Here is a 22,426-nt window from a genome sequence, read left to right as displayed (position 1 = left end):
AGGTTGATTTGGCTTTATACACCTTCTGTTATTTCAGGAACCTGAGTTTCAATAAACTGACATCGTTTGGCTCAGATTGGGAGAACTTGATTAGCCTGCAAGTTTTGTAAGTTGCCAGTCTTAAAGTTACGGATATATGTCGGCTACTGACGATTGGACCTCATATAGACTTCTTTACTTTTGAAATAATAAAGGGACTTACAAAACAACAGCTTGGAGGGAGATGTTCCCGACGGCTTGGGAGAGCTGAAAGACCTTCGCCTACTGTAAGCAACTTACGGGTTTGTGGAGTAAAAACGAATTTCCTGGCCTTTAAAAGCCATGAATGTACAAAAAATAAATCTTTTTTTTTTGTCATCTTTTGCAAGAGACTTGGAGAATAACCTGCTACAAGGCACCTTACCAGATTCCTTGAACAGAGAGAGCTTGGAGGTCAGGTAAGAAACCAGTACTTCTTGTGGTTCCTAAAGCAAACAAAAAGAGAGGTCTTTTTGCCCATTATTTTGCATAACACTGAGGTGTCAAGTTTCTGCAGAACCTTAGGAAACTTGTGTCTTTCCTTCTCCTCAACTGCGTGTGCCGATGCATCATCTAATCCTTCAATTGAGGCACCGCAAGTTACAATAGTTCCCAAGAGAAACAAACGTGGACATAATCATTTAGCCATTATACTCGGAGCAGTCGGAGGAGCATCGCTAGCTATTTTGCTCATCCCGCTCTTCATATTCATGTACAGAAGGAGAGGAAGAACTGAAATGTCATACACGGAACGTATGTAAACCAAAAAGCATCGGACATAATTCAGCTGAAAGCGGATTAATTCGGTCTCATGGTGTGATCTTTCAAAATTTTCAGGGGCAGCCGCAGACATGAGAAACTGGAATGCAGCCAAGATCTTTTCCTACAAAGAGATCAAAACGGCCACAAACAACTTTAAAGAAGTCATTGGTCATGGTAGTTTTGGATCCGTTTACCTGGGAAAGCTTCCAGATGGAAAACTAGTTGCTGTGAAAGTGCGGTTTGATAAATCCCAACTTGGTGCAGATTCTTTCATAAATGAGGTTGGTTCTGTGATTTTTTCCCCTTTGGAACAATGAGCAATTTGTACACATACATACGCGGTTCCGAGTCATTTGCATGCTAAAATCAGTGTGGTAAAAAAATGTGGATGAAAAAGACTCAGGCTACATCTTTACACAATGTATACCCTTCAGCTATTTTAACTTCAGCTGTTAGGAGGTCCTTCCTGAAAGCAAATATCCAGCACTTTTTTCAGGTGTCAATTGTTTGTATTTTGTTACTCTCTAGATTTTCCAGCATGTCTTGAACGATATTGTGGCCTGAGACATGATAAGTCAATCAAAGAAGCATGCTGATTACAAAACAGGTACCCCGGTTGTAAGTTACATGCGTCGGTCAGCGCATTAGACATATGTCAGATATAAAAGAAAATCATTCTTACATTCTTTTGACCTTGATTCTAGCTCATATACAGGTTTACGTATCTTCTGACAATTTTTTTCATTGCTACGTCTATTGGTTAATTTCCTTAAATACATTTATCAATCTCTGTAGGTTCGTCTCTTATCACAAGTCCGCCATCAGAACCTTGTAAGTCTGGAAGGATTTTGTTATGAGTCGCAGCGTCAGATTTTAGTCTATGAATATCTACCAGGGGGATCACTGGCTGATCACCTGTATGGTGGGTTTCTGCAACAGTGCTCCATCTCTATTTATGTTAATGTGGTCTTACATATCATCTCTAGGTGATATTCATTTATGGATGGCAATGTGAATTTAGGTCCAAACAGTAAGAAATTCTCGCTAAGCTGGGTTCGGAGACTCAAGATTGCTGTTGATGCTGCAAAAGGTATACTTGGATAAGCCTTTTTTTCCGAGATTTATCATGTTGGAAACTTCAACATAGTTGGAAGTTCCTTTGATGAAATATCGATAGCTCGCTCTTCCAAGCTTGATGGTCGACACTTTTCTTCTCAGGACTGGACTATCTACATAAAGGAAGCAATCCTCGAATCATTCACCGAGACATCAAGTGCAGTAATATACTATTGGACAAGGAGATGAATGCAAGACTTTGCGATTTTGGGCTATCTAAGCAAATGATCCAGCCAGATGCAACTCATGTGACCACTGTAGTCAAGGGCACGGCTGGTTACCTTGACCCCGAGTACACTTCTGAACAGTCACGGCAGATGATCTATATGTAGTGTCAATACTTAATACTTAATAGTGTGTCTGATGTGTAGGTATTACTCCACGCAACAACTTACAGAGAAAAGCGACGTCTACAGCTTCGGAGTTGTCCTTTTGGAGCTCATCTGTGGACGAGAACCGTTGAATCATTCAGGGACTCCAGATTCCTTCAATTTGGTTTTATGGGTAAGGCACACTGCTCTGCTTTGTTCCTGCAGATGATTCAGAGTAACATGATAAATGATTCTGCTATCAACCGACGATAAATGGACAGGAATATACACTACACAGCTCTGAGCAATTGCATGAGAGCCTATTTGTTGAACAAAAGTCTCAGCCGATTGTCTCATCTTCGATGTATTCCCCTTCTAAATTATATTGCTTATAATGATCATTATCAGTGAAGACAAGCATGAGCCGATTTGAGTACCTATCTGTTCTCAAGAAGAGCCAAAGTAACTGAATTCCTATATTTAGAAATCAAAAAGCCGGCAAAATTTCTATATTTTCTTGCATTCTAGCCATATCTCTCGGAATTATGACCAGTGCAAAATCCTTTGTCCTGTGAGATTTTGCAGGCAAAGCCCTACTTGCAGGCAGGTGCATTCGAGATTGTGGACGAGAGTTTAGGAGGAAGTTTCGATGTGGAAAGCATGAGGAAAGTGGCGAAAATCGCTGTGAGGTCTGTAGAGAGGGATGCATCGCAAAGGCCGACCATCGCGCAGATACTGTCCGTGCTCAAAGAGTCTTACAGCATTCAGCTTTCTTATCTTGCAGCCTCTGGACATATGAACTGATTCCACTCTGAGTTACAAACCGGACAAGATCTTTCTTTTCAGCCCAAAGAGATTAAAAAGAGGTCGTTTGTCCTGGCGATGACAAGGTTGTTTATCATTTGTTTGAGGAGAACCTATGTACAGTGAGAGAGTTTTGGGTGCAATTATCATATTTACTGTACCTAAACTTGTGGGATGGCGTTGTTTAATGTTTATTTATGCAAAGAGTATTTAAGCAAGCTTCTTGTTCCCATATGCTTCAGTTGAAACAGAACATATTTCCTCTTATATATGCCAATTGAAAACGTGAAAGCAAAAGAGGGAAGAAAATTGTGATTCTAATCATTGCAGAGTACATCAACTTACATAGTGAGCATTAGGGCTCACTAACAAGAAAAAAGACTAAACTGCCCTTACTAGTAATAAGCCCAATTATTGACGTTTCAACACTCCCCCTCAAGTTGGAGCTTCAATATCAAAGAGCCCCAACTTGTTACACAAAATAATCATTCTACTACCCCGCAATGACTTAGTGAAAAGATCAGCAAGTTAGTCTTTAGTCCGTGTGTATTAAAGTGTTATTTCCTTGTTCCGAATCTTTTCTCGCACAAAATGGCAATCTACTTTAATATGCTTTGTGCGCTCATGAAAAATTGGATTTGAAACAATATGCATAGCGGACTAGTTATCACAACACGTAACCGAGGGAGCTGAAGATGGCATGTTGAATTCGAATAACAACATTCTCAACCAAAGCAACTCACTAGTCACATGAGCCATGTCCCGATATTCAGCCTCTACACTCGATCGAGACACAACCTATTGCTTCTTCCTTTTCCAACTCATAAGATTGCCTCTCAAGAACACGCAACAGCAGAAGTTGATATCTTATCAATAGGACACCCAACCCAATTAGCATCGGGTAGCCAATGACAATAAGATGTCCATGATTCTTGTCTAGAAGTCCTTTACTCGGTGCTTCCTTCAAGCACTTAACAACATATAGTATCGCCTCCTAATGTGTAGTGCGAGGAGCACTCATAAACCGACTAACCACGCTAACAGCAAAAGAAATATCTGGTTGGGTGACAGCTAAATAGTTGAGCTTACCTACTAGTCTTCGATACTTACACGAATCATGAAGTAAGTCGCTTTGTTACGTATCAAGCTTCATATTAGGATCTATTGGTATATCAACCGGCTTTGCTCCAAGAAAACCACCCTCACTAAGAATATCCGAACATATTTCCGCTTGTGATAATGAGATAACATTAAGTGAATATGCCACCTCAATGCCCAAGAAATACCTCGGACAACCCATATCTTTCGTGGTGAACTCTGTCTATAAGAATTGTTTCAACATTCGTATGCCTACGTAATCACTACCATTAATGATAATATCATACACATACACAATTAGGAGCACACACACCATAGGAGAAGTGGAGCTAAACACATAATGGTCCATGATGCAACGCCGTAAACCAAACTGAATAATTGCATCACCGAAACAGCCAAACCAAGCACAAGGAGACTGTTTCAACCCATATAATACCTTGCGTAGGCGACAAGCACCAAGAGGCTCCTCCCGAGCAATAAACCCCAGGGATTGCTTCATATATATATCCTCTGCTAAATCGCCATGACGAAAGGCATTCCGGATATTAAGGCGATGGAAAGTCCAACTATATCGGACAACAAGAGAAATGAAAACACGAATGGAAGGTATCTTTGCGACAGGAGAGAATGTATCATCATAATCAACTCCATAGATCTGGGTGCAACCTTTGGCAACCAGGCGTGCCTTAGGCATTCAATAGAGCTATCTGGTTGAAACTTCACTCGGAAAACCCAACGATACTTCACGGCCTGTTTGCCATCGGGTAATGGTATAAGTTGCCATGTCCCATTATCCCGTAGCACTTGCATTTCATCCTACATAGCCCGTTGCCAACCTAGATGGACAAGAACTTCTGCAATAGTACTTGGCACAAATACAAGGATGAAGAAACAACAAACAAAAAATATATAGGAGGAAGGTGATTGTAAGATAAAACTAAGAAAGAGGGTGACAAGTATGTGTATGACAAGACAAACTAGTATAGGAAGAAAATCGGGAATTGGGTTGATCGACGCAAGAATGCGTACCTTTGCGCAATACAATAGGAATATCGGTAGTAGGATTAGGCTCGGAAGAAACTAGTGGATCAGAGGTCGGGGCATTAATTAGTGGAGAATTATGCAAGTCCAATGCGAGTGGCCACCGTACTACCTCACGTTGAACGTAATGGCGCCGCCGATAGGTCCGGTTGAAGAACTGAAAATTGGATGACGGCCCAAGCACATTCATCAAAGGAATAGGCGGTAATGGAGCCATGGCCAAGGACAGAGCATCTTCGGAAGGAGTCACCAGTTGGGAAGTAGAAGAGTAATAAGAGTGGTCCTTGGAAAAAAGGTCACGTCTACCGATACATACAACCGCCGACTAATCGGACTATAACACTTATCCCTTTACGAGTTCGAGAGCACCCAAAAAACACACACTTGTCAACCCGTGAATCGAGCTTATCATGGCCAGGAGCAAGACGATGCACAAAACAAACACACTCAACATACAAAGTGGTAAAGAAAACAGTGGACTGGTAGGATAGAGAGTAGAGAAAGGTATGCTCCCACAAAGCATAGAGGATGGGAGGCGATTTATGAGATGGCATGCTGTAAGGATAGCATGACCCCAGAACATTGGGGGGAGGCTTACATGAAAAAGTTGACAACCAGCAATATCTAAGAGATGGCGATATTTTCGTTCCACTACCCCATTCTACTTGGGGGGCATAGGGACAAGAGGTCTTATGTAGAATCCCATGAGACATAAGAAATGATTGAAAACCAGAGGAAACAACCATATATTCTTTGGTAATATCATAGCGCGGGCATTTGACAGAAACATGATACCGATTAAAAATCTCAAAGTAAAACGTCCGTAAATAGGAAAAAATTTCAATTCCATCTTTTATTAAATATAACCATGTTGTGTGGGAATAATCATCTACAGATGTAACAAAATACTTGTAATAGAAAATATCTTTGACACGACATGGTCCCCAAACATCAGAATGGACAAACTCAAAAGGACTTGACACACGACTCTAGACACAAGAAGGAAAAGATACCCGATGATATTTGCCAATTGGCAAGCATTGCACTAGATAGGACTTATAGATGCTGAAACAGGAGAGAAATGACAAAGTATGTCAGGCGGTGGATGATCCATGTGACAATGCATCCGGAGGCGGTGTTCTTCTAAACAAGAGTAGCAATAAGATCTTTGTTCGGGTAGTGCAGCCTATTGGACTCATGCCTTGCGCCAATCATCTATCCGGCTCTCACATCTTGAAAGACACAATGAGTAGAGGTAAGTGTTACAAAATAATTCAAATATCCGGTAAGAGAATTGACAGAAAGTAAGTTATATGGGAAAGCTGGTAAATGGTAAATAGATGAAAGAGAAAGAGAAAGAGAAAGAGAGGGACCTAAGGTTACATCCTCTTAATCAATGATATGGGACTGCGGACCGTCAACAAGTGTAACGGAACTAGGAGACATATAGGTAATATTAGACAATGAGTTAGAACTACCGGTCATATGGTTGGTGGCACCCTAGTCAACGACCTAGGAAGTGGGCGTAGCAGAGAGTAAACAAGACGGATTGCCTAAAGAAGTCTGTGCCAAAGTAACAAAAGGAGTGGAGGAATTCATCACCTGGTTGGGACGCACTAAGGACTCATACTCGGCGCGAGACGACATAATGGTGCTAGGCAGCTCTTGTGATCGATCATGAACCTTATGCACTGGAGACTCAACAATATCGGCATAAGCGGCTTGTGGATGAAGCTCGGTATGTGGGGTGTAGCAATAAGCCTCGGTATGGCCGATGCGCCGACAATGGTGGCAATAATGAGAACTTCTAGCACTACTACCGCCATCACGACCACGACCAGGAGAGAAACCAGATTTGTCACGAATACGGGGACCTCGCCCCCGGCCTCCACGACCACCGGATGATTGAGAAACCATAACATTTGCTATAGGTACGAAAGTGAGTGCGGATGATGAGTCGGGCATGCACCTAAGGACCCGAGAGAAGACTTCATCAATTAATGGAAGAATACCACGAGAAGTAATCTACTGTCGGAGAGAAGAATGAGTAGGACCAAGCCTTGGAGAAATAACATAACTCTCGTATCCTCCCGATGCTTGGCCAACACTCTAATGTCATAAGTGGCAAACAAATAGGCATCCGGTCTCTCACAAAGAGTGGTGAACCTAGAATAGTAATCGGATATAAATATGTTTCCTATGCTTAGATTGATTAGCTCCTCCCATAAATCACAAACACGGATCATGTTATCTTGACCTGAAAACATAAGAGCACATGTGTCCCAAATTGCTTTGGCTGATATACATCGCATAAACCGAGGGCTAATCTTGGAGTCCATGGTATTCCACAACAACGTTCGAATGGCAGCATCGTCAAAACACCAATCATCCATCTTCTGTTTTTTCTGAAGATGGAAGTGAAGTAAGAAAAATTAGCTATTTGATGGCTAAAAGATATGTCTCTACCGCCATTGACCAAGAATAGTATTTCTGGTATAAGAGTCTTCTTAAAACCTAAACCTTAAAATAGCCACTCTCATCGCTGACTACTAGCCACCACGAATCTCGTCGGAATCCTTGGATTTGACTAGGGACCATTGTTTGACGGTGTCGTCCGATGACGTCTAGGTCAGCGACCCGTCGTCTGAGGGCATTAAGGTCAGCGAGCCCAAATCTGACGTCATCCAACGTCTCTGCCGTGACGTTTCTCTATGATTCTCTTTCAAGATGGTCATGCAGTGATCTCGGTTTAGCATTGATCTCCTAGGATTCTATTTTACAAGGTATTAATTATGTTGCCTTTGTTCTTGCCGTCATCTCCGTGTTCTTTGATTGCTAGTTCCTGAGTATTTCTGCCAATCTCACGGTGAAGCCGGCAATACTGTTACCACTGAAGAAAACTATACCGCTAAAGCTGAGTCAAAACAATATTTAATTGGTTTTAGAGTGCAGAGCAAAACCTTTGAATCGGTGGATGCCTTTTTCTTATTATTTTTACGTGCTAAGGAACACTTCATGAACTTGGAAGTGATTATTCACCCCATTCTGAACCCAACAGTCAACGTGTTGAGATGATTCACCCCATTCTGGACCTGGGGAGAGAAATCGAGATTGGGGAATTTCAGTGGTTAGCTTGTCGGATTTCGACCAATCTAGTTACGATTTTTTGATTGATGATTTTTTGGGTGTGGGGACTTCTTTATTATTATTATTATTATTATTATTATTATTATGTGTGTGGTGTGGTGATATATTTTCGACCGTGTTGGATTATTGAACTATTGAGATTAAGTTCGCTGTTTATTATTGAGTTATGACTAGAAACTCTACTAATGAGTCTGTTCCGAGCATGTATACCGGTCTTATTAATCTGAAGTTGAGTTCTGATACCATGAAAGCAAGAGAGAGAAGAAAATTGTTATTCTAATAATTGCAGAGTACATCAACATGTAGAGTGAACAATTAGGGCGCTCACTAATAAGAAAATAGACTAAACAACCCTTACTAGTAATAAGCCCAATTATTAACGTTTCAACACCAATATTGTAGCAGTAACAAAAGACCAAGGTTTGAGCTAGTCTGGCGCGACTTCACCACTAAAAGACATACACATTCCCATTGCAGTAGATGGACGGTGAAGTGGCTCCGAGGTCAGAGAGAGTTCTGACTGTCTAGGTTCGAGACGGGCGGCATTTCAAGGAACATGATCAAGGAACCAAAATTTAATGGCCACAGCAGCTGAAACTGGTATGACCAATTTGATGCCCAAAATCTCAAGTCTTAAAAATTTGATGCATTTTCAAGCAAGACCCTACAAAATTATCAGAAAGTTCTGATCCAAAAGGGAAAAGAAAATGGTAGATGGTGAAACTGGATAAGATCATACTAACTGCAGAATATTACAACGCAAGCACTTGAGCTCATGGGGAAACTGAAGAGCAGGAAAGCACCACAAGCAAGAGTACACTCTAAGCATATTCCCTTTTTGGGGTACACTACCCACACATCTAACAAATTAATAGACAGACTATCCCCTCAAAAATCATGAAAAAGCTATGACGCGGATGGTGATTCAACGGAAGGTTGCAATTACCATCCAAAAATTAATAAATAACATGCTAGCAGCTATTTCCTCCATTTACACAATGCAGCAAATTCCATGAATCTACACTATAAAAGTTCCCGCCGCAGAAAACGAGTTTATAAGCCAATCATGTGGAGTACCGCCGCCGCAGAAAGAGAAACAGCGCTGTAGAAGCAGCTATTGCATATGGAAAGATGGTCCAAATTCCCTGCGTGATTTATGCGATTAATGGGTAATTTAATTACATCAAAAATACAATCAGAATAGTCTAGGCAAAGGAATATTCGCGTACCACGGCAGTTGCAACAGTTGCAAGAGCAAATAGAGGGCGTTCCCTAAGTAAGAACCCGATTCCCAGCTGGAGTCAGTGGCAAAGAGAAGAGAGTAGCTTCAGGACTACTAACACACCGAAGAAAAGAAGAACAAGTATGCCAAACAAGATGATTCATGAAGCACGCCTCCAGTTCATCAGTTTTTGTTTTATTCAAAATTCTCTTCTCCAACTTTCAGAATTTTCAAAATCAACAGACAAATAAATGATAAAAACCCTATTTATAAGCCCAAAAGAAATGCGAAAAAAGCATAAAGGAATGAAAATTGAAGGTAACCTGTATGATTGAAACTCTAGAAACTTACTAGTGCATCTTACCATTCGTAAAGGAATGAAATGTCACATTTCACTCTATGCAAACTCGACTCACCTGGATAGGAAGTGTGATCAAGCCTCCACAACACACTCCAGCAAAAAAATACTCTGGAGATATTCCCTGAGAATGATTTTGAGAGGATGTCATCCAACCAATTACACAGTGTCCAGTCATTGATTTAAGAGGTAAATAGTTATTCTATTGTTGCAAATTGGACAAAAGTAAATTGATCTCTGCAAACTGTATGAAGAATGGTGTCTCTAATTTGTTACTTTGTATGCCTGAATTGAAAATGACGAGGTTATTAAAAACTCTTTATGATGGTCTGCACATTGAGCAATTATGTGGTGCAGAGTGATTAATTATTCGTCTATGGTGCAAAATTCGCTTTCACCCCCCGGAAGTGGAAAATCCTTAAAGCTGACCTAGATTTAACTCACTGAGATAGAAGCCAAGGACAGGTTCTCTGCTGAGACCCAATTGAGCGCGAACAAAAAAGCATTTCCTCTCAAGGATGACTCACCCACATAACCTCACAATTTCACTAACTTAACTCAAAAGCATCAACCCGGACCAGTCACCAGATTGCAACTGAAGATAAGAGGGTTTTTTTGCTAATCCCATCTGATCTAATCCGCGGAAAAATCTACCAAATTATCAAGTAGCACCGGAAGATGAGATGGAATCAAAAGCCCAAGGAAATAGAAAGCTTCCCAAAGTTGCATTTGGGAGGAAATGCGAAAAAAAAAAAAAAAGCAAAAGGAGCAAATATCTTCTCAAAAAGTCATCACACCACAAATATCCATGGAACTCTGTATGTACATGTAGGTCCAGTGTTCATGAATCAGACAAGAAAATGGGCATAGCATAGTCATGCAACATCAAAATCATGAATAGAGGCCTACTTTGAAGCTTCTATTGCGTGAATGTTTGGCGCATGAAATTATTTTAAGCACCGATATTTCTTGTAATAGGGCAACAAATTAACGATGATGATATACCAAGGCCCCTGCAAGGAAAGCTGTTGGATTCCGCACTCCAAGGGAAAATCGTTCAACTGCAGATAAAGTTTCATGAGAAATCACTGTTATGACTCATAAAGCATGAAGAGACATCTAATAAACTATTACATTTTGCAGTTGTAGTACAACACTGACATGTTCTGGCCATGAAATGTCACGAATTTATCTTATACTTTTTTTCACTAAGATGTTCAGCCTAAGAAATTAAGTAAACCATGTAGAAGATAGGTGCAAATTTTTGACATAGAAGAATCTTCAGAAAACAAAAAACACTAAAGGAGCATGAGATGGAGGGGGTAAATAACAATGGAGATGCCCTGATCGCAGAAGTTACTACCCCATTACCACCATACTTGAGCACGTCCAACAATGCAAATGTAGCAATTGAAAACTCCAAGAGAATCTGAAAGAAAGAGTGCTCACCAAAACCGGAGAGATTTCCATATTTTTGTACAACACGTGTAATTTTCTCAACCTTCTCCTTCCCAATGCCTAACTGCAAAAATACAACTTAAAAAGATGAAGTGACGAAAAAACTGGTGCTGTTACTTCAGACATCCATGGGTAAATATGCTAGATTGTTGTTATGGTTATTAGAGAACAAAAATGGACATCCATTCATGCATACTCATCCAAGTGCCATGATTTTTATGCTGGTGGATGTCTGAAGGCCGTGAGTGTACGGTTGTAAAGGAGGTTAACGAATGCAACTAGGAAAGATTTGTTAGGAAAAATGCATACAAGTTAGATGACATCATGTCATCCATATCCATACATGCATGCTGAGTTTCCAAATGCTTCTAAAAGATTGGCAAGGACAAAGAATAAGTAGGAAAAACCCACCTTTGCACAAACATCATCTGATGCCCCAGTTTGTCTGAAAAGCTTCCCAAGGTAAAAGGGAATCATATCACTTATACAAACTCCCCTGACAATTTAGATGATCAAGTAAGACCAGAAAATGGGACAAGTTGGTAGTAATATCCACAATATCAACACAACAACGGACAAAACTGAAGCACAAGGGCAACCACGTACCAATAGACCCACATAACTGTCGACAGGATGTAAGGGAAGTTTCTTGAGAAAGATTCCACAAACAATTGCCATGTGCCATCCAAGGAGAGCATCCGGGACAGAGTTATGCCAATCTATAGTATTTACCTTCACTTATGAATTTGCAAAACTGAAATGGGGAAAAGCAGAGAACAATAACTAGCGAAAATATGTAAACGATGAGTTTGCCAAACAGAAGTACCAGTAGAAAGGACAGACCCATATATTCAAAGCCTCCTCACTAATGAAAAGTCCGCACCCAGCAGCCATTAGCAGCCAAAAGTAAATCCACCTGCATTGTGGCGTGTGACAATACCTTAAAACTTGCAGTACGCACATGAAAGAAATGAAAGATAAAAAGTTTTTTTCCATTTTTATGCTTCATTTGATGGACAAATACTGCTGCTTATGAAACATGAAGCACTCTATACCAAGGAGAACTTTTCCCAAGCCAGGGAAACAGAACCAAAAAATTAATTTGAAAAATCAATTGCCAGAGAAATTTTCAAAGTTCTTTTATTATTCGTTTTACAAGTAGAAGATTTTCATGATCATTTTTTTCTTTCCTTTGATTAGTTTTGAAACCATAGCTGGTTTGAAAATTACAAGAAGGAAAAAAAGAAGAAGTGGGGACTCTTCTGACCAAACAAAAAATGTGGAATTGTCAGCCAAAAAGGGAAGAGGGTGTTAGTCTTAAACTTTATGTTAGCATGCCAGCAATGCGAATTGTAATTGCTTCTAGCAAGCATTCAGAAACTAGACGCTACCCGGGGGCATATTCTGGAAGCAAAACTTTGTATCCAAAAGCTTTGAAACTGAAACCAACAGGAGATGCAGCCATGACTGCTGCAGAGGAAGAATCATCTGCCAAAATCTGAAATCCCAGTGACGATCCAGAGGAAGACCACTTAACACTAAGAGATATCAATGTGCCAAATACAGCTATGCCAAGAGCAATTGCTAATTTAATGAGAAACAATCTTCCTCCAATGGCGCCACTCTTTTCTTTGTCTTGAAGCTCATTCTCAACCGTATCTGCTTCATCCGGAGTATCCTTGGAGATGATGGCTTCAAAACCTTCTCCATCCCCTTGTTGCAAGCTCCGAGCTCTGCCCAGTTAAAAAAACCACGTGTCAGTCCAACAAAGGCCATAAAAAATAAACTGACAATGTCAGCCCATGCAACTCACTAGCTGACAATTCGTGCCAAAACGTGATAAGATGCATAGGGAGATCATCCAACATACAAGATGTCTAATTGCATCTTAGAAAGGTGGCAAATTCATCCATGAGAGGCATTACAAGAAAGAATGCAAAGTTAACAAGGACAAAGGAATCATATTGCAGTTCTCCTTTCTATAGAACACAACTGCCACTTCCCAAGTAATGCAAGCCCGGGCACAGACTAGAGCTTGATCACGCACAGTGAACCAGTACATTCACCCTGCATCCAATCAACTTAGCTGGGCCACATCATATCATCATAATAAGTGATCAGCTAAAAATCAAAGAAGGCCAAGAACCTGACCTGGCTTCCCTCGATGACCAACCAATAAATGAAGTGCTCCAAGACATACATGCTCATAAATTCAAAATGCACTACAACCTCAGCAATCGTACTAGAAAGCGTCCACCCTTAAGCACTCACGCCGCCGTGAAAATGAAGATACCAGAACACAAACAAAGACACACACCCACATGACACATACCACGTAACACGAGACAAGCAAGAGAACCCACATCAAGATTTTTTCCCTCTGTCCAATCGCGCAACATGTGGAAACTCAAAAGCTCACCTGAGACTCGAACCTCTGCCGACACCCGAAGTCGCTGAGCTCCCACACCGCTCCAAGAGCAACACTCTGCGACGGGAGATAGCGAAAGAGCGGGAACGACTGACAACGGGTCGTGGGCGGAGGGACTCGAGATTGGGAATAACAGGCGGGTTATGGCTCAAAAGAGCGAGTGGCGGAGACATTCGTGGAGTGAAAACAAAAAATGAATTGAAAAAAAAAAAGAGCTGCCTTTTGTCTTTTCTTTTTTCTTTTTTTTCCTCTTGGGCAGCTACCGCTGGTACATGCTACTGCTACAGCAGTAAGAAGAAGGCGACGACGTGAAGAAGAAGAAGAAGATTAGAGAGTGAAGCGAGGATGCGTTGGCTCCATGTGCACCGATGCCATTGGGGGACACAGAGAATCAATAGAGGGGATATGCCTTTTTGTTCGATATCTCCCTTCTTCTTCAATATATATATAACAGAGGAGGAAAAAAAACAAAAAAAAAAAGAAAAAGAAAAAGAAAATATAGAGAGAGCGTGAAAATAAACAAATAAATAAATAATTTGAACAAGTACAAAAACGATTCGTTTTGGTGATAAAATGGGGTCCCTTCTCCGTTTCACTATTTCAGGACAAACCCCAGTTTTCTTGACCATGTGTCGAGAGAAATTGTTAACGTAAAATGAATATCCGGCTCTGACGTTGTATGAGAGCAAATTTATCACAAAAAAAAAAAAATTGAAAAGATTACAAAAGTCAAAATTTATTCATGTTCTGTCGGCTATGCCCAGATTCGATCCATGTATTGTCACTTCAGACTTAGATCCGATATGTTGTATTCGTTCCGTCCAAATGAAAACAGAAAAAAAAAATTCGATTGAATAGCTCCAAATAGAGGTGACCATAGGGCGGGCTGGGCCAGAACCTCATGATCGACTCAACCTTCTTTGTCATACACGCTTATCATGGAATATCTCTACGTAGATTTTTGGGCCGGGCGGAAGTTTTCGCTGGATACTCTTGCCCAAAATGTCTTTGGGCCCTTGTGGCTTAGATCTGCCCTGGCCGGCTTCATTGGCCGCCAGACCCATGATCAGATCTTGCCACTAGCTAGAGGCGGCAATATGGGTCATGTACCCATTTTATAACTCAGTTTGAGGAAGCCCCATTCTATATGGGTAACTCACTTTTTTCAACTCCACGCCACACCCATGATCACGAAGCCATTGCGGTTCATTCCGGATCCGATCTCCTCCTCCTCTCTTTTCTCATTCTCTCTCTCCTCGCCTTTGCGGTCCAACCAGCATCATAGTTTCGGCCGCCGCTACTGTCGTCGCCACGGCCACGAGTTCGATCCGCAACCTCCATCTCCTCCCTCTGTAAATCTGTCTCGGCGACCACTGTTCTCCTTTTGCCATCCATGCTAGCTTCCGGATATTACAGGTCCGCAAGTCGGTGATCCAGTTCATAACTAGCAAATTAATAGCGGTCGTGCTTATCTTTTATGTAACCAACTTCATCATCCTCCAACATTAAGTCAGCTGACAACTTTGCTATGATTGGCCTTGAAGTGCGCCAACAAAGCTCGTCGCCGTCAAGGCTGATGGCAACACCAAATCTACCTCACCGACATGGACAAGCTAAATCTGGCTTTAGCAACTTTGCCTAGTGTCCATCACGATCATCAATCGAGCTAAAGATAAGAGACGGAAGTCAACCAATAGATGGAAATGAATAGTGAACCAAAGAGAGTAATTATGGAGTCAAGTGGTGGCCGGTAGTGAACAGAAGCTGCAAAACGGGTGGATGTCCGGTGTTGGTGGTGCTTGCCTGGATTGGCCGAGCTGTAGGTCGCCGGGACGCAGCCGGTTTCCGAGCTGCCAACCGTTGCCGAAGCCCCGCAACCGGCGGACGGAGGAGGAGTTGCAGAGGGAGGAGAAGAAAAAAAAAAAAAAAGGAAAAATATAAAAATTAAAATATATGTAAAAAAATTAAAAGAATTTACTAAATTGTATATAAAAGTGTTTTAACAATATTATTTTTTAATCAAATTATTAGAACAAGTATTATATGATTTAGTCAAATATATAAATGTTTAAGAAATATGGGTCGGGTATGAATTAGGTATGGATCGGGTTGGGTCGAGTTGAGTATATGTCATTAAATTTATACTGTATAAAAATAGGTCAAAACGGATTAAATGGGTCAATACGAGTCGGACCATATTCGACCCAACCTAAACCCGTTTGACACCTCTACTACTAGTATTGACCCCGGGAACACTACTTGAGTACTACTTTTAGAGATTTAGTGGTCATGTGATCATTATTACAGGCTTTGGCCGTTGATGTATCTATTCATATCGCGTTGACGCCACGCATCGATTCCCCGTGCTTAGTTAGAATTTTCTATCCAACTATAGGGACAAAAACTAATTTAGAGGCCAAATTTATAGCGAGATAAATAATATTTCTCTCTTAGCAACCAAATCAGTTAGAAAAACAAAGCACGATGGTCCAAATTAAACGGACGTAATAGTACAAGGATCTTTTTTTTTTTTTCCTCGAAATTCTCTTCAGCTGTCTATCAATTGTTGATTTTACGTGTTCATCTCCAACGCTCGCCCAATGCTTTCCACCGATATTGGAATGGAATTACAGAGAATGCGTCTTGAAATTGCGACGGAATATTAGTTCAAGAATCGATCTTGTTATTACATAAACGAGTGAGGAACAAAATCGCAAAGTGGCTATAGTATAAGGATCATTAATAATTCAGAGCTTTACGTGGTATGTGGAACGATGAAGAGAGACGTTATTGAAGTGATGTCTTCGTAAAGACATTTCCTGAAACATCGTCGGTTGAATACTTCTTCTAGAACTTGACCAGGGACTTTCATATGCACCCCTTCGGACGATACTTTTAAGATATTGATTTGCCTCAACGTCGATGCATTGTGTTCTATTGGTCAATTGTTTGGGAGCAATGGACTCGAATTTTGTATTTAATGTTCTTTGTCGTGCTCTCCGAAGGGCAATAGAAGCATTAAAATATTATCTCATATCGTTTGACAATAAAACTTATATGTTTCATGCGATCTCTTTCGGTCTAACGGCTTAAATTTTTAGATTGGATTCTCAACAGTTAATAGTATTAGAGCCGACGGTTGATCAATGGCCATTCCCGAGACTTTGGAGTTTTGGTGGTGCGGTGTAGAAGCTTGATCTCAATGACCGTTTGGAGGGAGCATAGGGTGGTGTTGGGTATAAAAACGACATCCTAATGACGGATCGGAGAGGGCACAGAAATGCGCCCCAATCTCCAATGGCAGCCAAGGTCGGTGTTATCCCATTTGTCATTTTGCATATGTACGGCTACCATCCTGTATTGAAGGTTCTTTAACTTGGGCTTTCTCTTAACGATCTTCAGGGTGAAAGTATAAATGCTATAAAAGCAAATCTTATGTCTCTTTTGCATATGCTTTTTATATTCACGCGTTCTCTCTTCGCCTTAATAACTTAAACTTTCGAATTGGAGTTTCTATTAGGAAGTACGGAGTGATGCACACATACCGCCTATGGCGATGCCTACCGATACGTTTCAGGTAATTCACAAACGAGACTGAACCCGCTCATGAAATTAAGCAATCCATTCATCTGTACGAATATCGCCCATTCCGATCGAACGCATCGCCGAGAGTACGGGACTCCTGCCACACCATTTAGGAAGGCGGCTACGCTGGTCGTCCATCGTCAACCTTTTTAAGTCGGGGCTTTTTCCAATACGCAGGCAAATGCACGTGAGCACGGGGTCTCGTCAGCCCATGGAATGTTTCAATCCCCCGACCAGAGAAGAGGAGCAGGTGGGAAAAAACCAAAAAAAAAAGGCACGTGCGCGGCTTCTAGAAACTGGACCAAGGATTGCGATCCAATCGAATCGTGTCCGTCCATTCTTGGGCGGTGATGATGGTCCCTCGCACCGATTCAACCGAAGTATTGGTTGAATCCAAAAGGGCATCAAAGCATTGTTGGCCATTGAACCAAACCCTAATCAAACTAAGCACCAAAAAGTCAGCTCATTGATTTCGATCCCAACTCTCGTCCCCCAACATCGCAAATTGCGGTTTATCAAAAGGGCATGGGGACAAAACCCAACGGTGGAATCTAGAAACTCTCTTCCCAACCCATTGTCGTAAAATGCAATATACTGATAATGCCGGTTTTTCCTATAAAACATAGCAATTTCCAAATAAATGGCATGATTCACATCTGATTTCCTCCGTAATTATCTAATTATAACGACCCTTCTCGACTCACCTAATTATTATCAGATGGGTTCGAGCATGCTCGGCTTATCTCATCTTAAGATATTCGATGTTCGATTTTTAATCATCTACATACAGAAGCCTTATAATAAAAGTTAGGAGGGGACACATGGACGTGTTGTGTACATGTACCGCCTCATAGGATTTACATAGCCCCACAACATGGTGGTAGGTGCCCCGCATCTCTCCCTCTTTCAATCCCACTCTTCCTCCTCTCGCATGTGCCCTTTTCATTATACTCTATATAAATAAATAAATAATATATACTATTATACACATACAGATGTATTTTAAAGAGCATTAATTTTACGAATCCACGTGGCACAATGCGAGTGGTCCGTGACGTGGGAGTGTCACCAAACTCCCTTGCCACGAACCTCGCGTCGGTTGACGAGCCCCGACTTTGATATAAAAACGAAATACTTCTTCTCCTCGGCATCTTTGCGTGGATGCGAACGGTCAAAGGAAAAAAAAAAAAAGGTGGAAAAAGAAAATTAAGGGAGAAGAGAGAGAAGGCGTTGCACGCGAAGCGCAACCTCACAACCTCCGTCCGCCGTCGCCGTCAAGTAACGGCGCCGGCGACCCGCCTCCGAGAAAACAAGGGAAGCAACAACAGAACGGTCTGGCGTTTCATTAAACAAAAGCGGGAGAAGGCCCGCCTCGTAACGCTTCTTCTGAGAAAGACCCGCGATCTCTCTCTCTCTCTCTCTCTCTCTCTACAGGATTTTAGTTTTAATTTTCAATTAAAAACGAAAAGGGAAAAAAATCTAAAAAGCTTAAAAGTTTGTTAGGCTAGAGAAAGAGAGAGAGAGAGAGAGAGAGAGAGAGAGAACCTAAAGGGAGTGCCAACTTAGTAAAAAAGCAACCTCTCCTCTTGGAAAGAGGAGAGAGAGGAGAGAGAGAGAGCTGCATTATTCGCATTCGTTTCAGATGAAGATGCAAGTGAGTCGAAGAGCATATATTCTCCGTCGGAGCTTCTTCTTCTTCTCCTTCTCCGCCTGAACCGCGTGAACCTGTTGTCCCAGGCATCTCGAGATTCCGAGCTAGATCGCCGATTCGGTTCGCCTCCGCTTCTGTACAGCTCGACCGAGCCTCGATCTCGACCTCCATTTCTTCCCGGATTTTCAGGTCGGTATTGAAGTACTATCGATCATCGCAGCTTGTGCCGGATTTCGCCGTTCTTGTTTGACTGCTCGATTTATTTATTTGTTTGTTTTTTTTTGTTCTTGCGGTTGCCTGGATTGTTTCGTCCTGCATTTTATTCGGTTCGGCGTCAGCGAGCAGTGGCGAGCTGAACCGAGACTGTAGCGATCAATGTCGCGAGCTGTTATCTCGATCCGGATCTTTTTGTCTGTTGTGCTTTGTGTCACTGCGTATTTGCATCCTGAAACTGAAATCAGTTCGTGAGGTTGATTCATCAGTAGGTTATGCTTTGATCTCCGCAGATACTAGATCGAAGCCAATCGAACGCAGGAGAGACTGGTAGAATGTCAGGTAGTTTGTTGCTTTTGGATTTTTCCGAGCATGAGTTTTAACTCAATTGGAGATGTATTCGTGGAGTTTTAGCCTTTGATTGCTGGTAATTACAGGGGAAGCAATGATGGCCATGCTCGACGATGAGAAGGCGAGGAGGTCCGATTACGAAATATCTGACGATGAGAGGAGGAGAGCGCGGTCCAGGTCTCTCAAGAAGAAGGCCATGAATATCGCGTCCACGAGAATCTCGCATTCTCTTAAAAAGCGCGGTAAGCGCATCGCCGATTGCCGATACGCATCGATCTCTGTTGATGACGTGCGAGATGCGAAAGAGGAAAGGGCTGTCGAGGCTTTCCGTCAGACATTGATAACAAGGGATATGCTTCCACCTCTCCATGATGATTACCACACAATGTTGAGGTAATTAGGGTTCTTTATAAAATGTACGCAGGTCTAGTGGTCGTTTAAGGTGGACTGTATGCTTAGCACTAAAAGATGTACTTTTCCGGTATCTTGAAAATGGCGCATGTTTCAGGACTTTCAATCTAGAGAATAAAGGATGGGTAGTTTTGGTTCCATTTCTGTCGCCACCTATATTGTCTGTTCCTTTAGTGGATGACTTGGTTTCCAGCGTTGAACTCAGGAAATCGCAGTGTTTTATTTGTGTCCCTGCAGCCTACATTATACTTCCTCATTTGCAAAAGCATTTGGATGTGTATTCATGGGTCACTGCAGCCTAAACATTTTGTTTCTGTCACTGCAGCCTACACTGTACTTCCTCATTTGTAAAGCATGTGGATGTGTATTCAAGGGTCTCAGTGCTTTTTTTTGTGAGCATGCTTTGTCTTTTTGGTCGTATTTAGGTGTCCATAATTCGCACATCAATGTGTAAATAGACAATGGAGAAGCATTTTCAAACCGTGAAAAGAATTAGACTGCAGTGATGGATGGTGTAAGCTGTCTTCGACTAGTAGAAACTATCAGGTCGTTAGATTGCTTTTCTTAGATGATCTTCCAATTGGTCTGTCAGGCCATATTCCAATTTTTGTGCTATATTTTACCTTTTTTGGTGTGTAACTCTATTACCCCTCATCAGCTTCCATGTCTATCACTTTTCAGCTTAGCTGATGTCACCAATATATTGCCCCATTTTTTTGCAGATTCTTAAAGGCAAGGAAATTTGACCTAGACAAAACAGTCCATATGTGGGAACAAATGCTCAACTGGAGGAAAGAGTATGGAGTAGATACTATTATTCAGGTAGACTTGGCATCGCCATCGCCGTCTCGTCTTGATCTTTTTGCTTTTCGTATATTTCCAAGGGCGAAGATGCACATGAGGTTCATTGGGCCGATGCACTCTAGTTCAGTCTCTGTCCAAACCAAGTTCCACTGACATTTTGGGTATTTAGTTTGATACATTGCTTGCTCCTGAAAGCTCTCATTTGGCTCTGTGCATTGCCTCTAATTTCTCTTCTGACATTTTCTGCTATATGGTTCTCCATTTTAGGATTATGTATATGATGAGTATGAGCAAGTCAAGTCATGTTATCCTCATGGTTACCATGGCGTTGACAGAGGAGGAAGACCTGTATATATCGAACGCCTTGGAAAAGTTGAACCTAGCAAGCTGATGTCTATCACAACTGTGGATCGGTTTCTGCGGTTCCATGTTCAAGGCTTTGAGAAAGCTTTTGCTGAAAAGTTCCCCGCATGCTCCATTGCTGCAAAAAGGCACATCGACTCTACAACAACCATACTGGACGTCCAAGGATTGGTAATTTGTGAACTATGATATTTTGTCAAGAGGTGCCTGTCATATATCTATTTCAGTGTATAACCAAGTGATATATTGGACATTTTGCAGAATTTTATGAGCTTTGGAAAGATCGCACATGACCTTGTTATGCGCATGCAGAAAATTGATAACGACAACTACCCTGAGGTAGCTTAATAATGACAAGAGTGTGACTGACAAAAACCAATGCCTAGGCAATTCCACTTATTTATTTCACTCTTTGCAGACATTGCATCAGCTATTCATTGTTAATTCTGGTCAAGGATTTAAACTGCTTTGGAATACGGCAAAGAGCTTTCTTGACCCAAGGACTACCTCAAAGATACATGTATGGTTCATGCTACTTGTTCTCTTAGTTGGATAATTAACAGTACACAAATCCCTAATGGTTCTGCGTTGACCTACAGGTTCTGGGGACCAAATACAGGAATAAGTTGTTGGAAGTTATAGATGCGAGGTCAGTACTTGAAATTGTACTTCATGGGAAGTTTGTCTATTAATTGTTAATTTAGGCAATAGGACTTATGCGAGCATCTTTATCATGGAGCAGCCAATTGCCAGATTTTCTTGGAGGAACTTGCTCGTGTGAAGGTGGATGCCTTAGGTTAGACAAGGGACCGTGGACTGATCCAGAGATAATGAAAGTACGGCCCTACTCAATGACTGGAGTCCTATCTCTTTTATCAGTGCCGACTTGGTGAATGTGGATGCGTCAAATTACAAAATTTTTGAGTTGATGTCAACGTATCAAGCCTTCGTAGTGCTAGATAGATATTACAACAGTTCATCTACTCTGTGCAGCTAGTCCACATCGGAGAAGCAATGTATTTGCAGAAAATAAAAAGCTACCATGAATATGATTTAGAAGCGGAGCTCTTTGCACCCAAGGTACCTTTTTGCAAGACAAGTCTTCCTTCAAAATTTTGTGGAACTACAAGGTATACTTTATGATGCCGTTTTTTTCCTTCTTTTAGAACATCAGTAATGATGTGTCAAGGGAAGAGCTGCTACCAGAGGTAAGGAAAGGTGCCTCAGACCTTGTGCATTGGATACCACCTTGTGATAAAGTAAGTTCGCAATTTGATGTTACCTT

The 22,426-nt window shown here is 41.5% G+C and overlaps 4 protein-coding genes across 8 annotated transcripts in view; 2 read left to right on the top strand and 2 right to left on the bottom strand.

Moving 5' to 3' along the window:
* Nucleotides 1-3,064, top strand: part of LOC115753361 (probable LRR receptor-like serine/threonine-protein kinase At5g48740) — a 5,742-nt gene extending 2,678 nt beyond the window's left edge. Inside the window, exons 8-17 of the mRNA XM_030691935.2 lie at nucleotides 38-106; nucleotides 195-266; nucleotides 369-437; nucleotides 536-771; nucleotides 856-1,061; nucleotides 1,576-1,702; nucleotides 1,802-1,870; nucleotides 1,999-2,188; nucleotides 2,268-2,400; nucleotides 2,793-3,064. Of these exons, the coding sequence (XP_030547795.2) occupies nucleotides 38-106; nucleotides 195-266; nucleotides 369-437; nucleotides 536-771; nucleotides 856-1,061; nucleotides 1,576-1,702; nucleotides 1,802-1,870; nucleotides 1,999-2,188; nucleotides 2,268-2,400; nucleotides 2,793-3,011 (1,390 nt within the window). The 3' untranslated portion in view covers nucleotides 3,012-3,064. The remainder of the gene's footprint in view (nucleotides 1-37; nucleotides 107-194; nucleotides 267-368; nucleotides 438-535; nucleotides 772-855; nucleotides 1,062-1,575; nucleotides 1,703-1,801; nucleotides 1,871-1,998; nucleotides 2,189-2,267; nucleotides 2,401-2,792) is intronic.
* LOC115753311 (cytochrome b5-like) overlaps nucleotides 1-15,019 on the bottom strand; it is a 25,741-nt gene extending 10,722 nt beyond the window's left edge. Inside the window, exon 1 of the mRNA XM_048275773.1 lies at nucleotides 14,995-15,019. Within this exon, the coding sequence (XP_048131730.1) occupies nucleotides 14,995-15,008 (14 nt within the window). The 5' untranslated portion in view covers nucleotides 15,009-15,019. The remainder of the gene's footprint in view (nucleotides 1-14,994) is intronic.
* Nucleotides 8,996-22,426, bottom strand: part of LOC115753391 — a 22,093-nt gene continuing 8,662 nt past the window's right edge. The window contains exons 3-12 of one of the 2 annotated variants that reach the window (XM_030691980.2): nucleotides 13,755-13,956; nucleotides 12,727-13,068; nucleotides 12,179-12,251; nucleotides 11,942-12,054; nucleotides 11,747-11,831; nucleotides 11,327-11,399; nucleotides 10,883-10,938; nucleotides 9,936-10,001; nucleotides 9,527-9,592; nucleotides 8,996-9,442 (exon numbers count right to left, since the gene is read on the bottom strand). In XM_030691980.2, the coding sequence (XP_030547840.1) occupies nucleotides 9,362-9,442; nucleotides 9,527-9,592; nucleotides 9,936-10,001; nucleotides 10,883-10,938; nucleotides 11,327-11,399; nucleotides 11,747-11,831; nucleotides 11,942-12,054; nucleotides 12,179-12,251; nucleotides 12,727-13,068; nucleotides 13,755-13,936 (1,137 nt within the window). In that variant the 5' untranslated portion in view covers nucleotides 13,937-13,956 and the 3' untranslated portion in view covers nucleotides 8,996-9,361. Of the gene's footprint in view, nucleotides 9,449-9,524; nucleotides 9,593-9,935; nucleotides 10,002-10,882; nucleotides 10,939-11,326; nucleotides 11,400-11,746; nucleotides 11,832-11,941; nucleotides 12,055-12,178; nucleotides 12,252-12,726; nucleotides 13,069-13,754; nucleotides 14,029-22,426 lie in introns of those variants that run through there. The other variant, XM_048275761.1, reaches the window with a different exon arrangement.
* The window catches only part of LOC115753390 (phosphatidylinositol/phosphatidylcholine transfer protein SFH9), a 6,306-nt gene continuing 2,766 nt past the window's right edge, over nucleotides 18,887-22,426 (top strand). For 2 of the 4 annotated variants that reach the window (XM_030691979.2, XM_030691977.2), the window contains exons 1-11: nucleotides 18,888-19,188; nucleotides 19,506-19,554; nucleotides 19,650-19,956; nucleotides 20,697-20,796; nucleotides 21,046-21,312; nucleotides 21,403-21,480; nucleotides 21,560-21,661; nucleotides 21,741-21,790; nucleotides 21,884-21,977; nucleotides 22,135-22,221; nucleotides 22,308-22,400. In XM_030691979.2, coding sequence (XP_030547839.1) covers nucleotides 19,548-19,554; nucleotides 19,650-19,956; nucleotides 20,697-20,796; nucleotides 21,046-21,312; nucleotides 21,403-21,480; nucleotides 21,560-21,661; nucleotides 21,741-21,790; nucleotides 21,884-21,977; nucleotides 22,135-22,221; nucleotides 22,308-22,400 — 1,185 coding nt within the window. In that variant the 5' untranslated portion in view covers nucleotides 18,888-19,188; nucleotides 19,506-19,547. Of the gene's footprint in view, nucleotides 19,189-19,484; nucleotides 19,555-19,649; nucleotides 19,957-20,696; nucleotides 20,797-21,045; nucleotides 21,313-21,402; nucleotides 21,481-21,559; nucleotides 21,662-21,740; nucleotides 21,791-21,883; nucleotides 21,978-22,134; nucleotides 22,222-22,307; nucleotides 22,401-22,426 lie in introns of all 4 variants that reach the window. The other 2 variants (XM_048275755.1, XM_048275750.1) reach the window with 2 other exon arrangements.

This window comes from Rhodamnia argentea, chromosome 1, assembly GCF_020921035.1.
Source record: "Rhodamnia argentea isolate NSW1041297 chromosome 1, ASM2092103v1, whole genome shotgun sequence".
NCBI lineage: Eukaryota > Viridiplantae > Streptophyta > Magnoliopsida > Myrtales > Myrtaceae > Rhodamnia > Rhodamnia argentea.
The sequence above is the reverse complement of the archived record's forward strand: the minus strand, read 5'-3'. Positions and strand labels throughout refer to the sequence as shown.